This window comes from Salmo salar, chromosome 11 (assembly GCF_965601325.2).
Source record: "Salmo salar chromosome 11, fSalSal1, whole genome shotgun sequence".
NCBI lineage: Eukaryota > Metazoa > Chordata > Actinopteri > Salmoniformes > Salmonidae > Salmo > Salmo salar.
Window position 1 is genome coordinate 38350925 of NC_138301.1, and position 12711 is coordinate 38363635.

The window sequence follows — 12711 nt, forward strand, 5'->3', positions numbered from 1 at the left end:
TATGGGACTTAATATGCCTCCAAAATGGCACCCTATCCCCTTTATAGTGCACAATTTTTTACCAGGGGCACATTGTCCTCTGGATAAAACTAGTACACTATAAAGGGAATGGGCTGCTTTTTGGGACGCAGTTTCATCTATGACCTGAACTATGGGCTCCATTAATCAAAGGGCTTGTTATTGCCAATGAGAGCTCACTTGATTGCCTAGGCTTTCCTCTCACACATATTTTGCTACTGTAGTATAACCATCTGCCTGAGTTTTGTTCTCTCTTTCCCCTCCTGTATATTTTGCAACAAGCGGAGGGAGGGTTCTTTCTCATCGGAGTGCTGAAAAGAGTCATTGTCTGGGCCCCTGAGCACCTGGACAGAGTTATCTCACTGTGGCACTGGCCCTCTCTCAACCTCTCTTTCTCTCTACCTCTCTTTCTCTCTACCTCTCTTTCTCTCACTGGATTGCTCTCGTCCTCCGCCCCACATGCAGGAGATGCTCTCTCTCCCTCTCTCCACCCCATGTGTCCTCTATCTCTCTCTATCTCTCTCTCCCTCCCTTCCTCCCTCCACGCTCCAGAGATCTAGCACCATCTTTTCTCTCTCATCCTTATGGTGTTTCTTCCAGGCAGGCCATGAACTGGTGGCTGGCATTAGAGCTCACTCCCTGGCCGTCCCATCACTGATCAGATGGGTCTTAAGGGCCTGCCACTCACCAGTGATCTGATCAGCCACAAGAGGGGCACAGCCACTCTCAGTTAGGCTACTAGCTACCTGGGTCGTGTTCATTAGGGCAAAATATAGCAAAAAATATTGTGCAAGTTCAGATAACAGCTCCCTGTTTCATTCCATTTTGGACACTGTTTTATACCGTTCCCTGTCTTCTGAACATGAACCTGTATATGTGCTGGGTTGTGGAGATTGGTCAGGTTGCAGGGGTTGTGGATTATGATTCTGCAGTGTTAAAGTGTTTAAATCATATTCAGCATAATTAAATAGTTTCATAATTCCTGAATTCATACCTACATTATCTTGTCAATAGTCTCCTATTAACACATGCTGTTGCCACAATTAGCTGTCTGGGTGTGTGTTGAGTCTAAGTGGTGTTGAGGTGTGGTGGGGTGGGAAGTAAAAGACTTGACCTCCATTAGAAGGTGTGGAACCCCAATTAACCTGACCGTCCAGCCCTGGAGGAGCACAGCACCTGGCCACACCTTCTCACAACACATCTGTACGTTTTCTGGATGTTTTTCACATCACCTATCGCCGTCTACCACCATAGCCATACAACTGTATTTATAGTGTCAAGTTGTGAAGGAAAATTCTATACACTTTTTATTTAACATTTATTTAACCAGCTAAGACCCATTAAGGTTAAAAACCTCTTTTGCGAGGACAACCTGGTAAGAAAACGATTGTTTCCCCATCTCAGTTCTAGCCTTAGGAACAGACAAGGATATCAGCGACTGTGAACAAAGATCTAGTGAGGATAATAACAAATATCAACTGCAGTACAGTTCAACTATCTTGAGCATTATTGAATGTTATTATAAGATGCCATTGTTAAAAGATGCATTGTTGCCTTGCTTTTGCCACTGTCAGGCTGACCTATGACATATGGTTCCACTGCAACCCATGCAATTACAACCCATATGGAATAATCTGTAGGCCTACTTTAGTTCCTTCTTTGCATGGAATTCCTGATTATCATCAATGTCTCCAATCCTGATGCATATCAAATTTTCATTTCCAGAGCATTTGAAGACTATTTGCATAAACAATTTAAATAGGATGAGCCCATGACTGCAAAGTACCGCAAGCAAAGCAATGTGTCTGGCGATAACTCATTTAGTCTATAATCTTAACTGATCTGTTTGCTTTCCCTTCTTTGTTTTTCATCTCACTCTCTCTACAGTATCTCTCTCTCTCCATTCCTGCCCTGGCTTTCCTCTTGCTCAGTCTCTCTGGGTCTCTCTCTCTCATTAGGAAGTGTTAGAAACTTGCTGAAGTGAAAAATGCACCGGCGAGAGCTCGTTGTCCTCATTAGAACAAGAAGACAAGAAGAGTGACAAGAGGCAACGAAGGGGAAACAATGGCGACAGTGTTTGATTCTCGAGCCCCGAGCCGGTCGACGGCTTTGTCCCCCCGGAGAACAAAAGCATTTGTTTGCATGTGTTCAACTCCATTCAACTTCACCACGTCCAGGTGCAAAAACTAACTTTGCGAAGAACATCACAACTCATCACACCTTTGCACGGCTGATGACCGGCCAGCAGTCTCCCCCAATCCTCCGGCCGTGGCTGATCAAAGCTCTTCTGTTACAATGTAAATAATGTGCGGACAAATGAATTCTCACTCATTACTTGCATGGCTTTGACTGTAAAGACACAGACAATAATTTGGTGGTAGGCCTACAGTAATCTCTCTCTCTTTCGCTCGCTGGGGCTATTTTGGGGAGTTCACACACATAGGCCTATACAGCACGTGCGCATGGGTACACACACTCACTCTTCTATTTTACACACACACATACACACACACTGGGCGGTGTTAGAATTATTTAACACCAATCAGGTTTGGTGATGTTGTTTGTGAACTTGATCTTGGCAACCATTTACAGTACCAGCCAAAAGTTTTGACACACCTACTCATTCAAGGGTTTTTCTTTATTTAGTCTATTTTCTACATTGTAGAATAATACTGAAGACATCAAAACTATGAAATAACACATATGGATTCATGTAGTAACCAAAAAAGTGTTAAACAAATCAAAATATATTTTAGATTTTAGATTCTTCAAAGTAGCCACCCTTTGACTTGGTGACAGCTTTGTAAACTCTTTGGAACGATCTTTTGAAAGTTATTAGAGCAATGCATGATGGGCAATGGTGTTCTACACTGACTTTATTTTGTGTCCCACATTTATTTATATATAAAAAAAATGTTTTAACAACCCAATATTGTTAATCCACCAGGTTGTCACCAAAATAATCATAATATAATAGTAGCCTTTCGTGTTTTTTTTATTTATTAATTTCAATACAGAATTTTTTTATATACATATATATTTTTGTATTTTACCCCCCTTTTTCTCCCCTATTTCGATGTTGTCTCATCGCTGCAACTGCCCAATGGGCTCGGGAGTGGCGAAGGTCAAGTCCTGTGTCCTCCGAAACATGACCAGCCTAACCGCGCTCCTTAACACCTGCCAGCTTTACCCGGAAGCCAGCTGCACCAATGTGTCAGAGGAAACACCATTCAACTGACGACCGGGGTCAGCCTGCAGGCACCCGGCCCGCCAGAAGAAGTCGCTAGAGTGAGATAAGCCAAGTAAAGCCCCCCATGGTGAAACCCTCCCCTAACCCAAACGGCGCTGGGCCAATTGTGCTCCATCCTATGGGACTCCCGGCCACGGCCGGTTGTGGCACAGTCCAGGAATAAACCCGGGTCTGTAGTAATGCCTCTAGCACTGCTATGCAGTGCCTACGCCACTCGGGACGCCAGCCAATACTATTTTCTATGCTTGTTTTCACTTAATACTTTGGGATACTGGTGTACTTGTAGTCAGAAAGACCCTTTTTTTGGTGTAGGCAACAATAGATCTACATGATTTTCTTCATAAAGCATTTTATATTTTGTGGAGCCTACATTACACACTTTTCTTCATAATGTATTTAATACAAGGCTCAACTTTTTAGTGTATATTACACCATTTCTTTCATAATGAATTTTATACAAGGCTATGTGGAACTGTCTTGGCATAATTATGGACTTGGTCTTTTACCAAATAAGGCAGTCTTCTGTATACCACCCCTACCTTGTCACAACACAACTGATTGTCTTAAACACATTAAGAAGGAAATAAACTCCACAAATGAACTTTTAACAAGGCACACCTGTTTTTTTTTTAATCCATTCCAGGTGACTACCTCATGAAGCTGGTTGAGAGAATGCCAAGAGTGTGCAAAGCCATCATCAAGACAAAGGGTGGCAACTTTGAAGAATCTCAAATATAAAATATATTTTGATTTGTTTAACACTTTTGTGGTTACTACATGATTCCATATGTGTTATTTCATAGTTTTGATGTTTTCACTATTATTCTACAATGTAGAAAACAGTAAAAATAAAGAAAAACCCTTGAATGAGTAAGTGTGTCCAAACTTTTGACTGGTACTGTATAACCCCTAACTTGAGTTCAGTCTTCGCCAATGAGAATCAAGAGGGCCCTAGCTTCGTCCTTCATGGCCGTAGAAAATCCTACATCCATCTCATTAGATCAGAACAGGATGGATCAACACTGATTCATATTACTGAATTGCATCCTAAAAAAGGATAGTTGTGTTTTGCGGCATAACACACTTACATTGTTTGTTGACCCATATGTTTTATTTTATTATATTAGGGATCCCCATTAGCTGCTGCCAAGGCAACAGCTACTCTTCCTGGGGTCCAAACATATTAAGACACTTATATTACACATAAAACAAAATATAAAACAGTACATCATATAAAACTGTCACACCACCACATATACACAACACAAAATATATGATACCACCATACAACAATATTACAATGTATGTGTGTAGAGTGTGTGTGCTAGCGCCCGTGTGTTAATGTCTGTCTGTACCTGTGTCTCTTCACAGTCCCCGCTGTTCCATAAGGTGTATTTGTATCTGTTTTTTAAATCTGATTCTACTGTTTACATCAGTTACCTGATGTGGAATAGAGTTCCATGTAGCCATGGCTCTATGAAGTACTGTTCTGGACTTGGGGATTGCAAAGAGACCTCTGGTGGCATGTCTTGTGGGGTATGCATGGGTGTCCGAGCTATGTGCTAGTAGTTTAAACAGTCACCTTGGTGAATTCAGTTTGTTAACACCTCTTACAAAAACAAGTAGGGATGAAGTCAATCTCTCCTCCACTTTAAACCAGGGGAGATTGACATGCATATCATTAATGTAACCTCTCTGTGTACATTTAAGGGCCAGTCGCACTGCCCTGTTCTGAGCCAATTGCAAGTCCCTCTTTGTGGCACCTGACCACACAACTGAACAGTAGTCCAGGTGCAACAAAATTAGGGCCTGTAGGACCTGCCTTGTTGACAGTGTTGTCAAGAAGGCAACATTGCACTTTATTATAGACAGACTTCTCCCCATCTTAGCTACTATTGTATCAACATGTTTTGACCATAACAGTTTACAATCCAGGGTTACTCCAAGCTGTTTAGTCACCTCAACTTGCTCAAGTTCCACATTATTCATTACAAGATTTAGTTGAGGTTTATGGTTTCGTGAAGGATTTGTCCCAAATACAATGCTTTTAGTTAAAAAATATTTAGGACTAACTTGTTCCTTGCCACCCATTCTGAAACTAACTGCAGCTCTTTGTTAAGTGTTGCAGTCATTTCAGTCGCTGTAGTAGCTGATGTATACAGTGTTGAGTCATACGCATACATAGACACACTGGCTTTACTCAAAGTAATCAAAAAGTAAGGGGCCTAAACAGCTGCCCTGGGGAATTCCTGATTCTATCTGGATTATGTTGGAGAGGCTTCCATTAAGAACACCCTCTGTGTTCTGTTAGACAGGTAACTCTTTATCCACAATATAGCAGGGGGTGTAAAGCCATAACACAAGTTTTTTCATAAACAGACTATGATCGATAACGTCAAAAGCCGTACTGAAGTCTAACAAAACAGCTCCCACAATCATTTTATCATCAATTTATCTTAGCCAATTATCAGTAATTTGTGTAAGTATTGTGCTTGTTGAATGTACTTCCCTATAAGCGTGCTGAAAGTCTGTTGTCAATTTGTTTACAGCAAAATAGCATTGTATCTGGTCAAACACAATTTTTCCCAAAAGTTTACATAAGTGTTGGTAACAAGCTCAATGGTAAGCTATTTGAGCCAATAATTTTCGCTGAATAACTGGTCAGGGCATACTGTAGCACTTTCTATTCAGCTTCAGGCTACTTTGATGTAAGGCTTGACAACACCTGTAGTGACTACTTCTATCCGTCACACCCATTGTTGCTTATCCATTGATCACAAGATATACAGTTGAAGTTGGAAGTTTACATACACTTAGGTTGGAGTCATTAAAACTCATTTTAAAACCACTCCACAAATTTCTTGTTAACAAACTATAGCTTTGGCATGTCGGTTAGGACATCTACTTTGTGCATTACACAAGTAATTTTTCCAACAATTGTTTACAGACAGCTAATTTCACTTATAATCCACTGTATCACAATTCCAGTGGGTCAGAAGTTTACATACACTAAGTTGACTGTGCCTATAAACAGCTTGGAAAATTCCAGAAAATGATGTCATGGCTTTAGAAGCTTCTGACAGGCTAATTGATATAATTTGAGTCAATTGGAGGTGTACCTGTGGATGTATTTCAAGGCCTACCTTCAAACTCAGTGACTCTTTGTTTGACATCATGGGAAAATCAAAAGAAATCAACCAATACCTCAGAAGAAAATTGTAGACCTCCACAAGTCTGGTTAATCCTTGGGAGCAATTTCCAAATGTCTGAAGGTACCACGTTCATCTGTACAAACAATAATAAGCTAGTGTAAACACCATGGGACCACGCAGCCGTCATACCGCTCAGGAAGGAGATCTGTCTCCTAGAGATGAACGTACTTTGGTGCGAAAAGTGCAAGTCAATCCCAAAACAACAGCAAAGGACCTTGTGAAGATGCTGGAGGAAACAGGTCGAAAAGTATCTATATCCACAGTAAAACGAGTCCTATATCAACATAACCTGAAAGGCCGCTCAGCAAGGAAGAAGCCACTGCTCCAAAACCGCCATAAAAAAAGTCAGACTACAGTTTGCAACTGCACATGGGGACAAAGATCATACTTTTTGGAGAAATGTCCTCTGGTCTGAGGAAACAAAAATATAACTTTTTGGTCATAATGACCATCGTTATGTTTGGAGGAAAAAGGGGGAGGCTTGCAAGCCGAAGAACACCATCCCAAATGTGAAGTACGGGGGTGGCAGCATCATGTTGTGGGGTTGCTTTGCTGCAGGAGGGACTTGTGCGCTTCACAAAATAGATGGCATCATGAGGGAGGAAAATTATGTGGATATATTGAAGCAACATCTCAAGACATCAGTCAGGAAGTTAAAGCTTGGTCGCAAATGGGTCTTCCAAATGGACAATGACCCCAAGCATACTTCCAAAGATGTGGCAAAATGGCTTAAGGACAACAAAGTCAAGGTATTGGAGTGGCCATCACAAAGCCCTGACCTCAATCCTATAGAAAATGTGTGGGTAGAACTGAAAAAGCGAGCAAGGAGGCCTACAAACCTAACTCAGTTACACCAGCTCTGTCAGGAGGAATGGGCCAAAATTCACCCAACTTATTGTGGTAAGCTTGTGGAAAGCTACCCGAAACGATTGACCCAAGTTAAACAATTTAAAGGCAATGCTACCAAATACTAATTGAGTGTATGTAAACTTCTGACCCACTGGGAATGTGATGAAAGAAATAAAAGCTGAAATAAATAATCCTCTCTACTATTATTCTGACATTTCACATTCTTAAAATAAAGTGGTGATCCTAACTGACCTAAGACAGGGCATTTTTACTAGGATTAAATGTCAGGAATTGTGAAAAACTGAGTTTAAATGCATTTGGCTATGGTGTATGTAAACTTCCGACTTCAACTGTATCATTGTAATTACACCCAACACAATGTTGAAAACCAGAATGCTTCCTAACACTAGATCACATAACTAGACGTTAGCTGGACGTGGTCCCAACGCTGCCACCAATGTATCGGAATAAAGTGAAAGCTGCAACAGGGACTCTAACCAGGGCTCATACGTGGCAAAGTAAACTCTAAGGGCTGCTAACATGAAAGCCTAGTAGGCCTCGGGCAGTAGGCCTACAATGCTGACATATGCCTTGTTACAATAGCCTAAGTATATAACATGATTGACACAACCGTAATAATAATCATTAAACGGCCTTGGACGTGTCATAAGTGTATGCCAACATAATTCATTATTTTACATTAACCTGTTTAACTGCATTGATATGGCTTAACTGATCATAGTCCAGACTCGTTATAGATGCAAATAACATGCAGTTGATTCAGGGGAATTTAAACATATATATATATTTTTTTTTAGGTCTTCTGTTTTCCCACCTTTGTTGGTGAATTCATTTCCCATCATGAAAATGTATCCCCATTCCCAATCAAATACCTTCATCGATATCACAATTTGTTGGGGGGACAAATACAGCTTTTTACTCCAATTTGGCAACCCTCATAGAATCCAACATAGCACCAGTATCCCAAAGTATTAAGCAAAAACAACCATAGAAAAAACGTAAGGCTACTATTATATTATAAGTATTTCGGGTAACAATCTGGTTGATTAACAATATTGGGTTGTTAACATGTTTATATATATATATATATATATATATATATATATATATATATATATATATATATATATATATATATATATATATATGTGGGACACAAAAAAGGCAGTGTGGAGCACCATTGCCCAAAATGCATTGCCCCAATAACTTTTAAAAGATTGTTCTGAAGTTTTCCCCACAATTTTTTTTATCTATGAATGAAGTCACACAAAAATGTGTGTATATTGCTACGATTTAAGTCTCACAAAAATATATGTATTTTCACACGAATTAAGCCACACAAAAACGCACAAAATCTGCTGAAATACTTTTTGTACATATTTGCACGAACTGAGTGTGAGATTGTGTTGGAAATGTATACACTTGAACGTACTGCTGTCAGTGTTCTACAATTTTGCCATCTGTAGTCTAAAAGCATCCACAGTAATTAGCATCCATTTGAATGGCTTAAATTCCATACTTTGACACCTTGCACTTTCCCCAATGAATAAGTTGACACGCAAAAATTGTACCTGCCACACATGTCCTTGAGTAGCCGACCGTCAATATAAAAGTGTATGTCATTATATCTTTATCCTGTTACGTTAAACATTCCTATTAACAACAATATTCCAGGAGGCTTTTGGTTTATGATTCCATGCTGCAGATACTGGGGCCTGATATTTTGATAAGGGCAGAGTTGGGTTACCCTCAGCTGCTCTGGGGAGAGAGCGAGAGAGAGAGAGCGAGGGAGGATTTTCGCATTCTTATAAAGACCGCTGGATGCGCTTGTAGTGCTCAGTAGACAGACACACATAGAGAATACAGTTGTGGCAGGACTGGACCGGTAACGCAGAATGGCTCAGAACGGAACTACAGAGAACGGGGTGACCGGGGCGAATGGCGATGGGAGCCCTCCCATGCCTTTTCCCCAGCCCGTCAAAGTGCAGGAGATACGCCACACCAAGGTGAGACGCACGTCTTATTAAGTAACATAGCAGCAATCACTGAATAGTGAAAATGTAATGTGAAAAAAAGTATTAAGCCGAAACATCTGAAACACCGGTATGCACAACTTTCGAAACTTTTTAACTGTTTTGAACTATATAAATATATAAGTTTAGAAACTTTTTAACTGTTTTGAACATAGTACTACTGCATTGTTGGGAAAGAGCATTCAAGAAAATAATTTCACTGTGCTAGTTAGTGCACGTACTGTACTAGTTAGTGCACGTGACCATAAAAATGTGAAACTTGAGTGTAAGGTATAAGGTATAATATAATGTCAAAGTACATGTTTAAGACATCATAAGCCAGGGCAGGTGAATTTCGTCAAGTTATTCTAATGCATGTTAGTCTGTAGCCTGTGCACAGGCTAGAGTTTGTGGTTTGCCTGTTGGTGTGCTATTCATGTCTTCATATTGGAGTTGGATCCAAAAGATTGCATTAAAAATATATTTGAAAACCAAAAAACACACTTGAGTTATGCTCCTGTGTTATATAGCTTACTGATAGTAGCCTAATGGACAAGAGTAAAACAGTATTTTTTTAAAACAGCATCTTTCTTTGTGTCCAACAGATTTTTATCAACAATGAGTGGCACACCTCTCTCAAAGGAAAGACGTTTCAGACCTTCAATCCAGCAACAGGTGTCAAAATCTGTGAAGTGGAAGAAGCAGACAAAGTATGTACCTAAAACATTAATTCATGTTTGATTAGGCCCATGTCTTAATTACTAAGTTGACTTGAGGAAAAAAGGAATGTTTGCTAAATCAAATTAACAGAATTTGATTACTACTACTGCAGTGATCCTGTCTTTTCTCCACCTCTCCATCTCTCTATCTCTCTATCTCTCTTCATCTGGTTCTGATTGCCATTTCAGGGACTGCAGGGGGTCTACTAAAATATATATATATATCAATCAATCAATACCAGTCAATAGGCTACCTGTCAGTAGGCTACCAGTCAATAGGCTACCTGTCAATAATCTACCTGTCAGTAGGCTACCAGTCAATAGGCTACCTGTCAGTAGGCTACCAGTCAATAGGCTACCTGTCAGTTGGCTACCTGTCAATAGGCTACCTGTCAGTAGGCTACCAGTCAATAGGCTAACAGTCAATAGGCTAACAGTCAATAGGCTAACATTGCGGCAAGTGCCGTTCACTGCTGGTAATCCTTCTTGACTTGGACATGTTTGCCAAGACATGGCTAACCTTAGTTTAAACAGCTAAAACTCTTAGCGAAAATCTGTTTGGAGTTACTACCTTTTTAGCTAATAGTCTGTTAGAGACTACACTTCCTCTTCCAATTATAATGTGGGGAGGTCAAAATAATGAAAACTATTTACCAAATATATCATTTGAAAATGTTGATTACTTCTCATTGCCATTATGATTCACCTGATGATTTTTTAAACATTTTACCTTCATTTTACTAGGCAAGTCAATTAAGAACAAATTCTTATTTTCAATGACGGCCTAGGAACAGTGGGTTAACTGCCTTGTTCAGGGGCAGAATGGCAGATTTTTACCTTGGGGATTAGATCTTGCAACCTTTCGGTTACTGGTCCAACACTCTAACCACTAGGCTACCTGCCGCCCACGATAAGATAAGACATGAAATAAATGTTTTTACTAACGAATGACGGGGGTCCCTGGGTCGCCAGTTTACCTGGGAGGGGGTCCCTGGTCAAGAAAAGATTGAAGACCCTTGATCTCGGCCAATATGTTCAATTTCCTTTTCCATAGCCTAATTTAAAACCGAGAGAGTGACTGTCTATCAACTCAATGTCAAGGTCCTTTATTAGGCTACAGACAAAAATACATTTTTGCAAATTAATTAGGCCTATCAATTATCATTAGCCTGCTCATAATTGTAACTTATGCAAAACAATATTACCCATAGAAATGTTTTAGGTAGGTTATCAGTTGTCTGTGTGAAAGCTGTTGATGTGTACCTGCAGGCAGATGTGGACAAGGCTGTAAAGGCTGCCAGGGCGGCCAGCCAGAGGGGCTCGCCGTGGCGAAGGATGGACGTGTCAAGCCGGGGGCGACTCCTGCACAAGCTCGCTGACCTGATGGAGAGGGACCGGGCACTGCTAGCGGTAAGTTGTGGATATAACGGCCTATTAACATTATTTGTCTCTAGACTGTAGAAGGCTACAACTAGCAGCCTATTGGTCAACTTGACATCTGTCACTTGCGTTGTGAAGGTAGCCTATCATCTAGTTTGGGTGTCCAGAGAGAATTGACAGCAGCAGCGCAATGCACCAGACGCTGAAGGTGCATGATCTGTGATTGAAAATCTTTTCCAAGCTTCTATGTCGCGATTCGAGTAATATATATTTTTCAGTTCTACACTTGTTGCTATATAATCCCCACACAACCTTGACATTCATTCTAATATTGTTGGTGAGTGTCTGTGTGACATTAGGCCTGTGTGTGTTACAAGAGAAGACCGTAATTGGGAAAAAGTTTAACTGACATGGAATTGTATTGACAGTGGACTAATGGAAAAAATACCAAAATATAGTTTTGGAGTGTAGTATTAATTTAACCTAAAAAAATATAACAGCCTTTTGTCAATAATCAAATAATGTACATACAAAACATCTATCAAAAACATATTTTTAAGTTGATTGACATAGACTGACCAGGTGAATCCAGGTGAAAGCTACTGTATGATCCCTTATTGATGTCACTTGTTAAATCCACTTCAATCAGTGTAGATGAAGGGGGACACAGGTTAAAGAAGTTTTAAGCCTTGAGACAATTGAGACATGGGTTGTGATTGTGTGCCATTCAGAGGGTGAATGGGCAAGACACAAGATTTAGGTGCCTTTGAACGGGACATGGTAGTAGGTGCCTTTGAACGGGACATGGTGGTAGGTGCCTTTGAACGGGACATGGTGGTAGGTGCCTTTGAACGGGACATGGTGGTAGGTGCCTTTGAACGGGACATGGTGGTAGGTGCCTTTGAACGGGACATGGTGGTAGGTGCCTTTGAACGGGACATGGTGGTAGGTGCCTTTGAACGGGACATGGTGGTAGGTGCCTTTGAACGGGACGTGGTGGTAGGTGCCTTTGAACGGGACATGGTGGTAGGTGCCTTTGAACGGGACATGGTGGTAGGTGCCTTTGAACGGGACATGGTGGTAGGTGCCTTTGAACGGGACATGGTGGTAGGTGCCTTTGAACGGGACATGGTGGTAGGTGCCTTTGAACGGGACATGGTGGTAGGTGCCTTTGAACGGGACATGGTGGTAGGTGCCTTTGAACGGGACATGGTGGTAGGTGCCTTTGAACGGGACATGGTGGTAGGTGC

The 12711-nt window shown here is 40.9% G+C and overlaps 1 protein-coding gene across 1 annotated transcript in view; it reads left to right on the plus strand.

The window, feature by feature from the left end:
* Window positions 1-9001: 9001 nt before the first annotated feature.
* Window positions 9002-12711, plus strand: part of LOC106562593 (retinaldehyde dehydrogenase 3) — a 30139-nt gene continuing 26429 nt past the window's right edge. The window contains exons 1-3 of the mRNA XM_045689474.2: window positions 9002-9356; window positions 9968-10072; window positions 11351-11491. Coding sequence (XP_045545430.1) covers window positions 9246-9356; window positions 9968-10072; window positions 11351-11491 — 357 coding nt within the window. The 5' untranslated portion in view covers window positions 9002-9245. The remainder of the gene's footprint in view (window positions 9357-9967; window positions 10073-11350; window positions 11492-12711) is intronic.